The following is a 17,787-nucleotide window of genomic DNA, read 5'->3' on the forward strand; positions in this document are numbered from 1 at the left end:
TTTGAGAAAAATTGTCACTAGGAGGCGGCCATTTTGTTTACATCACAATACATGACTTCAAAAACACGTCAGAAGCAATAAAAACCCATTTGCTACAATTAAAGCTACAGCGAGGTAAACTTTTGTCAGTACATTTTAAAATGATGTGTAAAGCCGCACTTGAAATTCTAGTCATCGAAACACTTACGCTGAAATTCGCGTCATGGGAGGGGCTTCTGTGGCTACGCTCACTTCCTGTGATCACGTTACTATTAGAGCAAGCTCCTGATTGGTTAATGTGGTGCGTTTTTCCGGCAAATTTTTCACGCGAGTTGAAAAATTTGGCGGAAAAAACACGTCAGAAGCAATAGAAACCCATTTGCTACAATTAAATCTACAGCAAGGTAAACTTTTGTCAGTACATTTAAAAATGATGTGTAATGCTGCGTTTAAACAAGCCGCGGTAGAGGCGTCAAGCGCGAGTGATTTTAATGTTAAGTCAATGTGAAGACGCGTTGACGCGAGTCTGGACGTCTCGCTGCGCGAATGAGGCATTTAGCGTAGCGCGGTAGACGCGATTCCGCCTCATTCCAGTCATCGAAACACTTACGCGGAAATTTGCGTCATGGGAGGGGCTTCTGCGACTACGCTCGCTTCCTGATATCATGTTACTACTAGAGCAAGCTCCTGATTGGTTAATGTGGTTCATTTTCCCGCCAAATTTTTCAACTCGCGCGTTCCACGCGGCAACGCTCAATTCGCACCATTGTGAAACGCGCAAGTTGAAAAATTTGGTGGAAAAACACATCAGAAGCAATAAAAACCCATTTGCTACAATTAAAGCTACAGCGAGGTAAACTTTTGTCATTTTAAAATGATCCACCATTGAGCGTTGCCACGTGAAACGCGTGAAAACACGCGAGTTAAAAAATGTGGCTGAAAAACGCACCACGTTAACCAATCAGGAGCTTGCTCTAGTAGTAACATGTTTACAGGAAGCGAGCGTAGTCGCAGAACCCCCTCCCATGATGCGAATTTGCGCATAAATGTTTTGATGACTGGAATTTCAAGCGCGGCTTTCATGCGCAAATAAAGTGATTAAACTCAAAATATTCAAGCGGCAAACTAGACATGGTAGACGCGAATTTGACGCCTCAAACACGGCTGAACTCACAGTAAGAGAAGATGAGAGTTTTAAGTGCACACAGACAGTAGGTGGCGCTTTGTTAAAAATATAAGAACTTTATGGTCTTCTGTTCAGCAATTTCAATATAAACCGGAGAGTAACATAAATGATGAACAATATAGAAAACATAATCAAACTAAAGATGATCTGAGAGGAAAGAAGGTGGGAGTAAAACAATCACACATGAACAACTATAGTAAATGCCATAGTATTTACTATAGTAAACTGTAGTAATTTCGCTATAACCATTAAACATCATCGACGTGTATTACACTATGAGCGAAACATGATGGCGGCCTCCACAGGTAAAAATGAGTATTGCATGTTGTAATAAAAATATTTAATGTGTTTCTATCAAGAGATTTTAGAAGTAGAAAGTATTTAAGCATTCAAGTCTAACTAATATTGACCCTTCTGGCTTTTTTGTAATCAGATGCACATCTTATAAGTTCAGTTTAAAAGTTAGCAGGCTGTTAGAATTAACTTTTGAGAAACAAAATAAAAGTATTTTGCATTCATTTCGGCAAGTACTTTAAAGTTTCGGAAAATCCTCGAGCACAACTATATTAAAGTTACGGCTGTGAAATATTTTTACATCTGTAATTATTGCATCTGTATGGAGGAAAACTCTGACCACCACACCAGAAAAATAACAGCCTGTGTTTATTTATGCAGGGTTGTCTGCATAACAGATTGTTGCACTATAATTCAAATGCGCTTATATGGAGAATTAACAGCTAAATGCGTCACACTTTATGCCGACAGTCAAACGTGAGACTCCATCTGAATATCAAAGCAGAATCGCTGAATGTTTATGTTAATTTGTGCTAAAAATTACAAGGCATAAAAACTTAGTGGACAATCTAATGAAGCACATTCACACAAAAAAAGTAAAGTGAATGTGTTTAAACTGAACGCCTTCATATAATAAACAAAGACAAGGTGTGGATTGTCGTGCACTAATATCAACACACACGTAAACACAAACCCACAACAGCGTCTGTGCTTAGACTTGCCAGGCATGTGAAGGTTTGTGTGCACACGACAGAAGCACATGCCAGCACAGATTTGTGAATAAAAATAAACAAAGCCATAATGCTGCATAATAAACTCACACAATACAGAGAGATCAGCATATGTGTGTAAGATTAACAGAGCTACTTAATATTAACACACAACACTGAATACAAACAAACAAGTAGCTTACATTAACATCAGAGCTGGCCATTCACACAGAATCAGAGGAAAATTATTTTATTGTGCTTAAATTACAAAAATATCAGGAGAGAAAAGAGAATTTTTCATAAAGACAGTCACTACTTAGATACGAGGACTATTTTAGCTTCATATAATTACAATGACAAAAACATCTCAGTGCTTTCATTGCTCTAATTATATCACTAGTCAAATGATTGTGTGTTTGTTTGTGTGTATGTGTGTTTGTGTGGATGGTTGTGACCCCTGAAGACAGCCTGGAGTCACACAGGCTTCATTAGATGCAGAAAACCTCTCACTGCACTAAACAGCCATGGCAAATTGCAGACTAAAATCAGAGTCATTATGTAAAGGCAGACTGGAGGCGGTGAGGGACTGTGTGTGTCTGTGTGTGTGTTATTGTGTATTTGATGTGTTTCTGTTGTTGGATCAGTATTGTGCACGTGTTTGTGTACCAGTAGTGTGTATGTGTCTATGTAGATGGGGAATTTGTGTGTTTGTGTAGATGGGTCAGTAGTGTGTATGTGTCAGTGTAGATGGGGAAGGTGTGTGTTTGTGTAGTTGGGACAGTAGTGTGTATGTGTAGATGGGGAAATTGTGTGTGTGTGGAGTTGGGTCAGTAGTGTGTATGTGTATGTGTAGATGGGGAATTTGTGTGTTTGTGTACCAGTAGTGTGTATGTTCCTGTGTAGATAGGGGAAATTGTGTGTTTGTGTAGTTGGGTCAGTAGTGTGTATGTGTAGATGGGGAATTTGTGTGTATGTGTACCAGTAGTGTGTGTGTGTGTCTGTGTAGATGGGGAATTTGTGTGTTTGTGTAGTTGGGTCAGTAGTGTGTATGTGTCAGTGTAGATGGGGAAGGTGTGTGTTTGTGTAGTTGGGACAGTAGTGTGTATGTGTAGTTGGGGAATTTGTGTGTCTGTGTAGATGGGTCAGTAGTGTGTATCTGTCTGTGTAGATGGGGAATTTGTGTGTTTGTGTACCAGTAGTGTGTATGTGCCTGTGTAGATGGGGAAATTGTGTATTTGTGTAGTTGGGTCAGTAGTGTGTATGTGTAGATGGGAAATGTGTGTGTTTGTGCACCAGTAGTGTGTATGTGTCTGTGTAGTTGGGAATTTGTGTGTTTGTGTACCAGTAGTGTGTATGTGTCTGTGTAGATGGGGAATTTGTGTGTTTGTGTAGTTGGGTCAGTAGTGTGCATGTGTGTGTAGACAGGGAAGGTGTGTGTGTAGTTGGGTCAGTAGTGTGTGTGTGTGTGTGTGTGTTTGTGTAGATGGGGAATTTGTGTGTTTGTGTAGTTGGGTCAGTAGTGTGTATGTGTAGATGGGGAATGTGTGTGTTTGTGCACCAGTAGTGTGTATGTGTCTGTGTAGATGGGGAATGTGTGTGTTTGTGTAGTTGGGTCATTAGTGTGTATGTGTCTGTGTAGATGGGGAATTTGTGTGTTTGTGTAGTTGGGTCAGTAGTGTGTATGTGTGTGTAGACAGGGAAGGTGTGTGTGTAGTTGGGTCAGTAGTGTGTGTGTGTGTGTGTGTGTCTGTGTAGATGGGGAATTTGTGTGTTTGTGTACCAGTAGTGTGTATATGTGGATGGGGAATTTGTGTGTTTGTGTAGTTGGGTCAGTAGTGTGCATGTGTCTGTGTAGATGGGGAATTTGTGTGTTTGTGTAGTTGGGTCAGTAGTGTGTATGTGTGTGTAGATAGGGAATTTTTGTGTTTGTGTACCAGTAGTGTGTATATGTGGATGGGGAATTTGTGTGTTTGTGTAGTTGGGTCAGTAGTGTGCATGTGTCTGTGTAGATGGGGAATTTGTGTGTTTGTGTAGTTGGGTCAGTAGTGTGTATGTGTGTGTAGATAGGGAATTTTTGTGTTTGTGTACCAGTAGTGTGTATATGTGGATGGGGAATTTGTGTGTTTGTGTAGTTGGGTCAGTAGTGTGCATGTGTCTGTGTAGATGGGGAATTTGTGTGTTTATGTAGTTGGGTCAGTAGTGTGTATGTGTGTGTAGATAGGGAATTTTTGTGTTTGTGTACCAGTAGTGTGTATGTGTAGATGGGGAATTTGTGTGTTTGTGTAGTTGGGTCAGTAGTGTGCATGTGTCTGTGTAGATGGGGAATTTGTGTGTTTATGTAGTTGGGTCAGTAGTGTGTATGTGTGTGTAGATAGGGAATTTTTGTGTTTGTGTACCAGTAGTGTGTATATGTGGATGGGGAATTTGTGTGTTTGTGTAGTTGGGTCAGTAGTGTGTCTGTGTAGATGGGGAATTTGTGTGTTTGTGTACCGGAAGTGTGTATGTGTGTGTAGATAGGGAAGGTGTGTGTGTAGTTGGGTCAGTAGTGTGTGTGCCTTTGTAGATGGGGAATTTGTGTGTTTGTGTTGTTGGGTCAGTAGTGTGTATGTGTGTGTACATAGGGAATTATTGTGTTTGTGTACCAGTAGTGTGTAGTGTGTAGATGGGGAATGTGTGTGGTTGGGTCAGTAGTGTGTATGTGTCTGTGTAGATTGGAAATTTGTGTGTTTGTGTACCAGTAGTGTGTATGTGTGTGTAGATAAGGAAAGTGTGTGTGTAGTTGGGTCAGTAGTGTGTGTGTGTGTCTGTGTAGATGGGGAATTTGTGTGTTTGTGTAGTTGGGTCGGTAGTGTGTATGTGCGTGTTAGATAGGGAAGGTGTGCATGCGCTGCGTTGTTTGTGTACTGGTATCTGGCTCAGCAGTGTGCATGTGTTTGTGTACCAGTAGTGTGCGTGTGTGTGTGTGTAGTTGGCTCAGTAGTGTGCATGCATTTGTGTACCAGTAGTGTGTATGTGTTTGTGTACTAGTATTGTGTATGTGCAGTTGGCTCAGTAGTGTGCATGCATTTGTGTACCAGTAGTACGTATGTGTTTGTGTACTAATGTGAATGTGTAGTTTGCTCAGTAGTGTGCATGCGTTTGTGTACCAGTAGTGTGTATGTGTTTGTGTACCTGGCTCAGTAGTGTGCATGTGATTGTGTTCCAGTAGTGTGTATGTTTTTGTGTAGTTGGGGCAGTAGTGTGCATGTGTTTGTGTAGTTTTTGTCAATAGTATGTCATGTGTTTGTGTAGTTGACCCAGTAGTGTGCATGTGTTTGTGTACCAGTTGTGTGTATGTGTTTGTGTACTAGTAATGTGTATGTGTAGTTTGCTTAGTAGTGTGCATGTGTTTGTGTACCAGTAGTGTGCATGTGTTTGTGTACCAGTAGTGTGTATGTGTTTGTGTACCTGGCTCAGTAGTGTGCATGCGTGTGTGCAAAAGTAGTGTGTATGTGTTTGTGTAGTTGGCTCAGTTGTGTGTATGTGTTTGTGTACCAGTTGTGTGTATGTGTTTGCGTAGTACTAATAACTTAATTTCTCAGGATGCTTTAGTTTTGCTGTATACCAACGTTTGCTAACACAACACACACAGCTCAAGGAAATAAACTCTGTAGCCTCTAAGCTTTAAGAGGTCAAACTCATTCAATTTCTCACTTGGGCTCTGAAATCCCAGTAAAACAGCTTTTTTATTTGCCTCTTACATTCGCTGTACTTACAAATTTGCGTTTGTTTGTGTGCATACACGTTCAGTGAGTGACAGGTCCAGATGCAAGCCAGGTAACCTCTGTTCAATGGCTCATGTAAACAGCTCGTACACTCAAAACCCTGAGGTGATTTGTCTGCCCATATTTTTTTCATTGCCTTGATTCGCCTTCTGTACAAACCCTTGCCCTTTCTGTTTTCTGTTTATAAATAAATTCAACCTTATCTTCCTGGACTACAGCAGATAAGCATGCAAAATTGCTTTCATTGATAGCGCTGGTATAGTCGCATTCCACTTGACTCACATCTTTCCATTTAATTGCATAGAAATACATTGAATATTTACACTAAACACGCTTAGAAACGTCAAGTTCAGAACAGAAATTTGGAGCTGTGGTTTGTCATTTGGCCGCAACGATCTTTCCATGTGCTGCATATAAAACCGCGTATTATCTTAATAGCCGATATCTCTCAGGATAGATATAGAAACTGGCATTAAAACGAAAAAGCTTTTTCATTATAGCTCCTCCGTAAATCAAGTAAAACTGTAAATTTCGTGCTAAGCCCTTATCACCGTAGGGTGATATTCTACCATCTCACCACATTACCACCCACATTAATGGCATTGGTGAGCAAAGACAGCATTAAGCTAATAGACCTGGCCACATCTTGCATTATAGTCATTAATATTCCATTATCTGTCTGCACATACAACCGAAAATGCTGGAACCGGCGGCTAAGGTTCTTCTGATACATACTTAAGACACAGCAAACATTCGCTTCGTGTCTCACCTGGTTTTGGGGGACGTTGTCAGCCACTCTTCATGTTTCTCGAATGTTATCAAGTAGGCCGCGATCTCCTGCAATGGAAGCAAAGAGAAACATTAATAGGATTTTACATCAAGCTAAACAAAAAATATACACTCACCTAAAGTATTATTAGGAACACCATACTAATACTGTGTTTGACCCCCGTTCGCCACCAGAACTGCCTTAATTCTACGTGGCATTGATTCAACAAGGTGCTGAAAGCATTTTTTAGAAATGTTGGCCCATATTGATAGGATAGCATCTTGCAGTTGATGGAGATTTGTGGGATGCACGTCCAGGGCACAAAGCTCCCGTTCCACCAAATCCCAAAGATGCTCTATTGGGTTGAGATCTGGTGACTGTGAGGGCCATTTTAGTACAGTGAACTCATTGTCATGTTCAAGAAACCAATTTGAAATGATTCGAGCTTTGTGACATGGTGCATTATCCTGCTGGAAGTAGCCATCAGAGGATGAGTACATGGTGGTCATAAACGAATGGACGTGGTCAGAAACAATGCTCAGGTAGGCCGTGGCATTTAAATGATGCCCAACTGGAACTAAGGGGGCTAAAGTGTGCCAAGAAAACATCCCCCACACCATTACACCACCACCACCAGCCTGCACAGTGGTCACAAGGCATGATGGATCCATGTTCTCATTCTGTTTACGACAAATTCTGACTCTACCATCTGAATGTCTCAACAGAAATCGAGACTCATCAGACCAGGCAAAATTTTCCAGTCTTCAACTGTCCAATTTTGGTGAGCTCGAGCAAATTGTAGCCTCTTTTTCCTTTTTGTAGTGGAGATGAGTGGTACCCAAAATTGCTTAAATCACCTTTCTTTCCAATTCTGTCATTCGGTTTGGAGTTCAGGAGATTGTCTTGACCAAGACCACACCCCTAAATGCATTGAAGCAACTGCCTTGTGATTGGTTGATTAAATAATTGTATTAATGAGAAACTGAACAGGTGTTCCTAGTAATTATTTAGGTGAGTGTATATATTATAAAGATTATTATTGCCTACAGGTGAGACCTGTGGAGGATCTTATTAGCAATATGAAAAACAAGTAACATCTTGCCCTTGAAGTTATCAGATCTATTAAACTGAACAACAACCACATATTTCCCAGTCTACTACTGAGTTTTACTTCTTTTCAGTGTTGTAAAATTGACCATCTTTCCTCACCAGTCCTTATAAAACTGTGAGAACTCGATTGAGTAAAACCACAAAATGCATACAAAGTTAGTGAGATTTTTTTTATTCCCACAAAATCTGTCGGGCTGAGCTTTGAGAAATCCGTCCATCCTCAATCCCAGATACACATGCTGTAAATGTTTCTAGATGACCTGACGATGACCATCGTTCAACCATCGCTCTGTGGTATCCCTAAAGTCTTCAGACTGCCCATCGAGCAACTGTCAGAAGCCAGATTACACAGCCCTGAGGGGGGAAATCGCATCTCGCCCCTGCAGCCAATCAGCACGCAGCATCAGCATCATCTCTTCTTCAAACAAGCAGCAGATATCGCATCACATCGTTGTGTCAGGGCGCTTAAGACAACGTTCACGTGCGGGAGAATTACTTGAGCCCCAATTCTGGGATCAGTCGAAATACCGATCTCATTTTATGCACCAGTGGTCTGGTTTGAGCAGTGCGTGGGTAGAATTCGCAACCTAAACATCACATATCTGATAACAACTCAATATCACTGGAGCCTTATAAGGACTTACAGTATACAGAGTAAAGAGCAAGGGGATTTGGAAAACGAGCCTATAAGACAGACACATCAGGCGTATCTTCACAACAGAGCGTACGGCTGACAGTCACGCGAAACATTGCCCGTGTATCTGTGCGCAGCCATATGCTCTCTTGGCTCGGCTGTGAGAACAGGCAGAAGGCCCAGGGAAGTGCATGGGAACACAACTGGCAATGTTCTCTGTTAGTTTCGATTTAGAGACGCCAACTTGTGCAGTGCCAATTTAACCCTGCTGCCCTCATTACTGAAAGCAAAGAGGGAAGAGATGGGCATAACAGAAGAGAAATGAGTCGTGCCTTAAAGTGCCAGAAACAAAAGGCTCTATGTGTATGTATAGACTATAGCTGTGTTTCCATCCCTGTTTTTATGCACATTTTGAAGTATCGCATTAGAAACCAATGATGGAAATGCCAAATTTCAAATAAAAATCCCTTTATTGGCAAAAAGTTTTTATGCTCGCTTGAGGTGGTTTTTGACTTATGCGAAAAAGTAATAATGCAAATATCGGGAAATGGAAAAGCATTTGCCGATAAAATTCTGACGTAGCGAACACTATGCATTTGTGACTAATCCGCTGCTTCGCTGATGGATTGGTCATTTTACAAAGCAACTGCAAAAGACTAAATCATCTAAACTGCATTACTTTTCTGTTTTTGCGAACTTCACGTTTGAATGGAAACCCAGCTGCAGTAATGTAGCCTGTGCAAATATACAACTTTAAACAGCATCAAAAACGACTTCTGAGGTTTGGATATGTCTGACACCAAAGACAAATGATATTGAACAATACCAAAGAAAAAAGTTGAGGTACAATATATATTAATGCTTACAGTTCGTAAAATCTTTCTTAATTTATAATAAAATATATTAAAAAAATGTTGCATCAGTCTAAAAAGTTTGATTATACATATATTTTTAAAATAATTTATTTATGGCAAACCATTTCAATTAAGAATATTGAGATATACCGATGTGTGCCATTTCGATTATGCATATTGTGATAAAGCGATGTTTACCATTTCAATAAAGATGTGTGCCATTTCAATTATGCATACTGCAATATACTAAATGCGCACCATTCCAGCCATGCATACCGCGATATACCGGAGCGGCATTTCAAGTCACACACCGAGATATATCAAATATGCATATCGCGATATATCAATGCCCTCATTTCCCGGTTATGCATAATGCAACAATATTATTAGCCCCATCCCTACTATGCATACCGCGATATACCGACATGGGGTCATCTCAATTAGGCATATCACGATATACCAATGTGTGCCAATCCAATTGTGCATACTGTGATACACAAATGTATCAAATTTCAATTATGTATATCGCGATATATCACCGCGTGTCACTCTATTACGCATCCCGCGATATACGGCCATGGGTCATTGTAACTGTTCATACCGCGGTATACCGATGCGTGCCATTTCAATTATGCATGCAGCGATATACTAATGTGGCCCAATTCAATTGTGCATATTGTGATATACTGACATGTGTCATTCTATTAACGCATACCGCGATATACTGACGTCAGCCATTGCAGCTATGCATACCGCGATATACCGACGCATGTCATTTTTTCCCAATTATGCATGCTGCAATATATCGATGTGTGGCGAGTCAATTGTGCATATTGTGATAAACCGACACGGCCCATTATATTAATGCATACCGTGATATACTGCCATGAGTCATTACAATTATGCATACCGCGATATACCGACGCATGCCATTCCAATTATGCATATTGTGATATACCAATGTGTGCTATTTCAATTATGCATATTACTGATATGCTGGAGTTTTCTAGAATTATAATACAGTATATCTTGCAGCCGTACTGCCACTTTCTCAATTTTTCATAAATGTTTCCCCATCGTCCTCCATGGCTGCAAAACACACTTCTTTGTTATCCCGTTTACTACCAGCCCAGGTTTTCATTATCACTGTCTGATTCTTTGTTAAGCTCAGACCCTGGAGTGTCCTGGCACTGCCACCGATAGAGTGAACAAAAAACAATGACCCGCTCTAATTGGGAAACAAGCATTTAGACAGATACAGAGCATTTGGGGAACCGCCTGGGTTTGTGTCAAATTCTGTTTATTCAGGAGTGAATTCTCAGTGGCTTGATAGTCTTTACAGTTCTTTCCCCAGTAGTTTTTTTTAAGATAAGCTCTCTTATTTGTGCTAGCTTCACTTTCCCAGCATCCCCGTGCTTCCTATTACTCTCGCCGCCTTATAATTCCTCTGTTCTGCTGCTCTTCACTCGGAGCTCGAGCCACCATAGAGATTATATGACAAAGTCATTTTGCATTTAAAAGTGAAGATGAAGGCCTGAGGGCTTCAGTATTCCACCAGAGAACATCCCTTCCCCTCCCTTCCGGTTTCCCATGCACCCTCAGGGCCAGGCATTCGGCTACGAGCAAACCTGCTCCAGGCGGCTCCTTCCCTCACCCACCGTTAAACTGAAGGGCGGCGCCGACACCTCGCTCTGACTGCCAATGAGAGCCTCCAAGTTTGAAGAACCGACAAATGTGAAACTCCTCAAAGCGCTCTTTAAACTATAGCAGGGGGTAAACGGGAGTCAAGAGAGGCATTCAAGAGAGAGAGAGTTTTAGACAAACTGAAGCGTCATCTTGATTCGTCTTCCAGACAATACCTCTCTTTCTTTCGCTCTCCCAATCTCTCTCAGGCTTACGTCTTGAACGCTTGTTGCTAAACTTTATGAAATGCAAATCGGCCTCCTGTGAAAATGATCTTTGAAACACTTCTAACAATTCGACACCAAAGGAAGACATGAGCAAATCCTGCTACCTGTTTCAAAAGGCCAAGCCTGCCATCCGTCTCCCTCTGTTGTTTCCGATATGAAAGTGAAGTCGTGAACAATATGACTCCCTGACAGGTTTATTTAAGCGACCGTTCAAGCTGCAAAACAGCGGTGGAGAACGTGCCGATTTCGCGCCGCTGTCGAGCTTGTGAGAAAGGCGGAACGACTATCAAGTTCAATTACTCTAGCTATTAATTCAGAGTGTCAGCGGCTTTTTGATGAAGCACTTTGTTTAAATGATCGAGGAGCCACGGCCCGGTTGAGCTTTTGTTGTTTAACACAGATTGACCATGGTTAGCATTGTCACAATTAGTCATGGCCGAAATAGCAATCAACATCTTTTGATGTAAGTAAAATGTCATATTGATGTGATAGAAATAAAACTTCATCAATAGCAAGTGAATTTTAATTCTATTCAATTTAATTCATATTTTATATGATATTTTTTCTCTGTATTCTGTATTATATATATATATCCAATGAAACCAACGCTATCTCATGGCAATTTGTACGTATTTTACGAAGTGGCTAATTTGTATGAATTCGTACAACCACATTCGTAAATTTTTGTACAATTTCCTTTTGCCCATGACGTTGGGTTTAGGGGTGGAGTTTCATTATTGTTTTTGTGATAATCGTACATTTTTGTACGATTTACTATAAAACTAACTCGTAAAATCCGTACAAATTCTCGTGAGATCAGGCTGATTCAGATTCGAATTCACATTAAGGTTTCTAATTTGGGCTGAGATGAAGGCTTTGGAGTTCTGCTGGGGGTCATCCTAAAACCAAATCTCATATGATCAACCCTGAGCGCTTTAAACCCGAACGACTCCCGCGGGAACCATGAAGTAAACCCAACGAGTCCATATTCAGAGGAATATATTCTCCTACACATTTCTCTGCAGGGTGAAGAAATTTTCGCACGACAAATCCTTTTTGAATACGCGTCTTATTTCATTAGCCAAGACCTCCATCACACTCGCTTACTGCCATGGTCCCCACAGGTGCCCTTAAATCCTGCGCTACACCTACGGCTTGCAGTTTCAGAAATGAATATTAGTCCTAGTGTACCCCGCTGAACTACGCTAAAAGTGCTTAAACCAACACTCAGACGTTATCAAGTACAAGACGTTATAAAGCAGTACGGTCAGGTCCATCCCTTCGCTCTGTACACACCATCACTTTCAATCTGTGTATCCCCAGGGTTCTTTAAGGCCAGCCTAAATCCACCAGCCAGAAAACTTTAAGGTGTGAAAAAGTAGGTGAAGGAAATACATTTTATGTGTAATAATTATAATGTGTTTGGTTGTTTTTTTATTTATTTAAAAGGCTAACCAAAGTAAGGGGATGCAAAGTAGCGGTTAGCTTGTATGTTGAGCATTTATTGTGTCAAATTTGATGTAGCAAGTTTCCCTAACAAAACTTATCCATGGTTTTATTACAGCAAAAGTAACGTAACCATAGGTGTTTGATATATTAATTAACATTTGCAAAACCATGGTTCAACTATGGTTACTGTCAGTGGTGTAGTGCAGGGACGTGCACAGGGGGGTTGCTCAGGTTGCCCGGGCAACTGCCCATATGCCCTTCTCGACTCAAGTTGCCCTTCCCAGGTGGAAAAAAATAAATTGTACTTTTACTTCGTTTATACTATGCAGCGTTCCTTCGTTACTGTATTTTAATTAATTGCGAAATTTGTATTTTATTTTTTAATTGCTATCTTGTGTTTCTGGCGGATTCGCGAATTAATGACTCGTTTGAGTCGATTCCTTACAAAGTGTTGAATATAAATGAGTCTTTTGAGTCGATTCTTTACAAAGCGAATGGGCCAAAAGTTTTAAATTGGTTCGCGAATCATTTGAATGAATTGTTCAGATCGCTGCAAAAACTGAATCGTCCGAAGCTGTTTTACTCGTAACCTATGTAGAAACACGCAGAATATAACCAGTTTTGGGTGACGTGGAAATGAATTTACCAATCTTTTAACTAAAAGCAAAACTTCACACATACCGCCATTACATGTACGCGACCTGTTCGTCCATCGTCAGACACAGTTAAACGCGTGAGACCTCCAGAAGCATTGTAGCACAGATTGAAGAAAATCCATCGATGATTGACGTCTGATTCGCTGTATATGGTGCTGTATGATGTAAGTGATTCTCACAAAACACACGTGACATGACAACGTAAGAAAACATGAGTTTTGTCTAAAATCATTTTTATGGTAAGTGTAAACTGTCAATGTCGTCCAAAGACCATCTGAGGAGATTTCTAACTTTATACATATGCAAAACTGTTGTCCGTTTACTTGTCTGATATTTCAGCTATAAGCTACATCATCATTGAGACTAGAGTTAATTTGTTAATTTGAAATGCTTGTCTATTCTGTGTTTGTATTCTTTTTTCTGTACTGTTTGTGTACGTTGCAGTTTTACACATACTGTAGAAGTACCCTTCATAAGTTTTCTTCTGTTTGTTGTGGAGTCAAGAAATCTCTAAACATTAAAAGATGAACATGAGACAAAAGTACAGAATCTGTCACATTATTATTTTTTAATGGTCACTTAGCTGTGTCCTGATTGTTTACACATGAAAAGCATAAAATGTGTAGGATCAGTTTGATTCACTTATGTGCATTTGTGTACAACACACATAAGTCAGAATTTGATGCTGTTGTTCTTTGTTGTTAAAGCATGTATGTGTTGAAACATAAACAAAGGTTAATAAAATGTGACATTCTAAACTTCTGACATGCTGATATTTATCTTAGCAATTTCTGGTCTCCACAGCAAACAGAAAAATCTTGTCTTTACTATTCTGATACTTATGGAGGGCACTGTATTGTGTTTGTGTGTGTGCGTGCGTGCGTGCGTGTGCGCGTGTGTGTGTGTGTTTGCGCGTGTATATCTAGATTTATTTTTTCATGAGTAACTAGTAACTCGCTGCTTGAGTATTATTTTTATTGCATACTTTTTGCTTCTACTTGAGTAATTATTTATTAAGTTACTTGTACTTTTACTTGAGTAAAGTTTTTGGCTACTCTTTCCACCTCTGTTAAAATCTTCATGAATCTAGGCTGAGTTTGCCACGTTAAAGCCTAAATAATCAGACAGACATCAGCTAGCTATCATAGCTTACAGACAAGCAACCTAGGCTTCAATTTTTTTGGTAGGCATTAGGCAATGTTTGCTGATTTTAATAAAGACACTGTTATTCTCAGTCCTTCATATAGGCCGTGAGTTTAAAAAAAAACAATTTAGGGGGGGGGGGGGGTGCCCTTTATATAGGTCAGAGCAACTGCCCCTAAAAAATCCTGTGCACGTCCCTGGTGTAGTGGTGTCTGAAGAAGTGGGTATACTCCTAATGTATGCCCCCAGTAGAAGTGGGTATAGTCTAGTTTTTAGACAAAAATCATCAAATTTAAGGGAGTTTGTGCATAAAACAAGCAAAAAAATCTGCCAATGGGGTAAGCAAAATTTTCTTGAATTTTTCTTGAAATTAGTTTTTAAAAAAATGTTTAAGGTTATTTTGCTAACCCCACTGGCAGATTTTTTTATACACAAAATCAGTTAAATTTTATATCTTAATTTTTTTTTTTTTTATATATTTTTACTGAAAACAAGACAGAAATACTAATAACATTTTTTCTTGAAAATCATTTTTTGCAGTGTAGTAACCATGCTTTATTTGTAGTTAAATCATGGTTAATTTTTGCAAGGAGTATGAAGAAATAAGGGATTGAATCAGATTTCAGAGTTCAGATAAGGGCTTGGTATTGGCGACCAATTTGGAGATTTGATTCGATTCTTATTTATATATATTTTTTATAGGGGAGAGCAGGGGCGAAGGTATCATTTTTCAGAAAAAAAATAATTTTAATATATTTTTGTTGCGGTCAGTAACTCACAACTGCCCTGTAAAAAGATTCCGTAGAAATTACAGTATTACTGGCAGCTGGATTCCAGTAACTTACTGTAGATTTAAATTTATGTTATTTACTGGCAACAGTTTGTTCAAAGTTAAATGAAAATTAAATATTAGTAAGTCTTTATCTTTACAGAATAAAACTACAATAACAGCCTCAAGCAAAGCATTCTAGGAAACAAAATCTGAAGAAAAAAAATGGAAAAGGTTGATGAGGATTTTTGGTTCCCAGAATGCTTTGCATGAGGCTGTTACTGTATTTAAAATGTGTATTCTGTAAGACAAAGACTTTTTAATGTTTAATGTTCATTTTACTTTGAAGAAATAACATAAATTTAAATTTACAGTAAGTTACTGGCATCCAGCTGCCAGTAATACTGTGGTCGATACCATGTGGAATTTTGTAAAAATGTAAAACGACTTCAGTATAATTTCACTTTTTTGTGTTTTTGTGTTACACTTGTTTTTATGAAATATACATGACTATGACCTTGTTAATATGTAACTACAAACAAATTTTGTATTTTATCTTTGTAAAAAATAATGAAATTACGTATTCATTTTAAATTTCAGTTTTATCAAATGTTTCAAAAGCAACAAACAGTACAAACTTAAATTGTTGAGAATAAAACATTTTCAACAGTTTGAACACTATGAAAATGAAATTAAACCAAATTAGAATAATATCAATTTTCAACATATACAACAGCATTAGCAGCAGGACAAAAGTAACAAGTGTTATTTTCGACCCAACAGGATCTCCTCACATTTAAACACGATTTACTTTTATTTTGAAAAACTCTGAGAAGTCAAACTTCAGGATGTGTTAGAGCACTAAATAACCTGTAGATTAACCAGGAACACAACGCATTATAAAAAATGACCGCTTTAGGAAGTTACTTATCATGGTTGAAAACACCTTTCTGGATCTACACGCGGAAAACGGTGAGTAAATAACGTGATATTTGTCAGCTCTGTCAGGTGTTGTGCGCCTAAGATGTGTCATAGTTTGGGATGCAAATGTTATCAGGGCTCGGAGAATATCGATTTGTTACTTTCGTCCTGCGTTACTTTTGCCCTGGTTCTCCACTATTAATTAATTTCATCAAAATGTACATTTGCAGACATGGAATTTATAAATAATTTTGGTAACTGAAACCCTCCTATCTAGCTATATCACAGAAATACACATTAACAATAGGCCCACATAATTGTTTAATAATTTTTACAGTGTAGAAATTGTATGCGTGATGCGCATTGTATGCACATATTTATGAATTTAGTAATTATAAATATGTGCATACAATGGTGCACTACAATGCACATTACTGCATAAAAGTTGTACAATTTGTTTGAGAAATGCACATTTTCAAAATTCATAACATGAATGAATTACTTACACATCAGACTTTAATTTAACCGGCACTTTTTTCTGCCATTTATTTTTGTTTTAAGTGGAGCAATTCGAAAGATGGCAACATCTTTAAGATTATATGTGAAGTATAGATAATATTCTCATCCTCTAAATTAAAGCATGCACATTTTGAATAAATTTAGGGATTTCCTGAATCAATATTTTTGTTTTGTTTAATTAAAGGGCGATTAAAATCTAAAAATCTAGTTTGGATAGATGACGCATAAACAAGAGGCAGCGTCTGCTACCCGAATGTGACTACGTACTTGAGTTCTGCTGATACAACAGATCACTACGACGTTCTCCGACGTGAACAGATCACAAATTTATGGTTGTGAAATTGAAGTGTCTCTCTCCTCCCCACCAAGGTCAGCAGCAAAAAAAAAGAAGTCAAATCAAAATGAAGTCCCTCCCTAAGCTCCACTGTCATCTCAATAATCAAACTGTTCATCCACAATCTTTTACATTGTCTCCCCACCCACTCAGTAGATGAGACGTCATCAAATCACAGAAAGCAAATTGACAATCCACTTTAAAAAGTGGGAGAGGAAATTGAGCCATTAATCATAGCGCTCACATCCGCCACACCGGTCTTCATAGAGTCGGCACACACGAGCCGAGACCGACGCGAAGCCCGAAAGTCCCTGTGGTGTATTGCAGTCCAAAGATAAATGCTCTCTTTAACTGTCATTTGCCAATGTCTCCCATGCACTAAAGCCGCTGTGTGTAGATGTCACTCCAGAGTCCAGTTTGATTAGTGGATGTGTGCGGTTGGCTCAAGGTGAAAGACTCCAGCAGAGGTGGAGAGGACATGGTGGTGCTACTGTATGAGATTGATGTTCTCTCAGGTTGGCGAAGGACTGGAGAAATGTACTATGGCATACTTTAAAGAAGTCTGACTGAACATTTGCCAAACGGGAAGAAGATCATTAGTAAGGATCCAGGTCACAAAGTGGTGCTTTAGGAGCCTCTGTCAAAATTTTGTTGGACAAAAGTGGTCAAATTTATGAAGTGCTAGTAAAGGCGTGAGGGTGTGAGGGCCCCGCAAAGAGAAAAAGAGAGGATAAAGGACATTTTACTCTGTAAAAATATCTGGGTGATGCTAAAGCAACTTTAAAT

General features: G+C 39.2%; 1 protein-coding gene across 9 annotated transcripts in view; it reads right to left on the reverse strand.

The window, feature by feature from the left end:
* Positions 1-17,787, reverse strand: part of camta1b (calmodulin binding transcription activator 1b) — a 374,086-nt gene that overhangs the window by 169,118 nt on the left and 187,181 nt on the right. For all 9 annotated transcript variants that reach the window (XM_073811853.1, XM_073811852.1, XM_065259154.1 and 6 more), the window contains one exon: positions 6,703-6,770. In XM_073811853.1, coding sequence (XP_073667954.1) covers positions 6,703-6,770 — 68 coding nt within the window. The remainder of the gene's footprint in view (positions 1-6,702; positions 6,771-17,787) is intronic.

This window comes from Paramisgurnus dabryanus, chromosome 14 (genome assembly GCF_030506205.2).
Source record: "Paramisgurnus dabryanus chromosome 14, PD_genome_1.1, whole genome shotgun sequence".
Lineage (NCBI taxonomy): Eukaryota > Metazoa > Chordata > Actinopteri > Cypriniformes > Cobitidae > Paramisgurnus > Paramisgurnus dabryanus.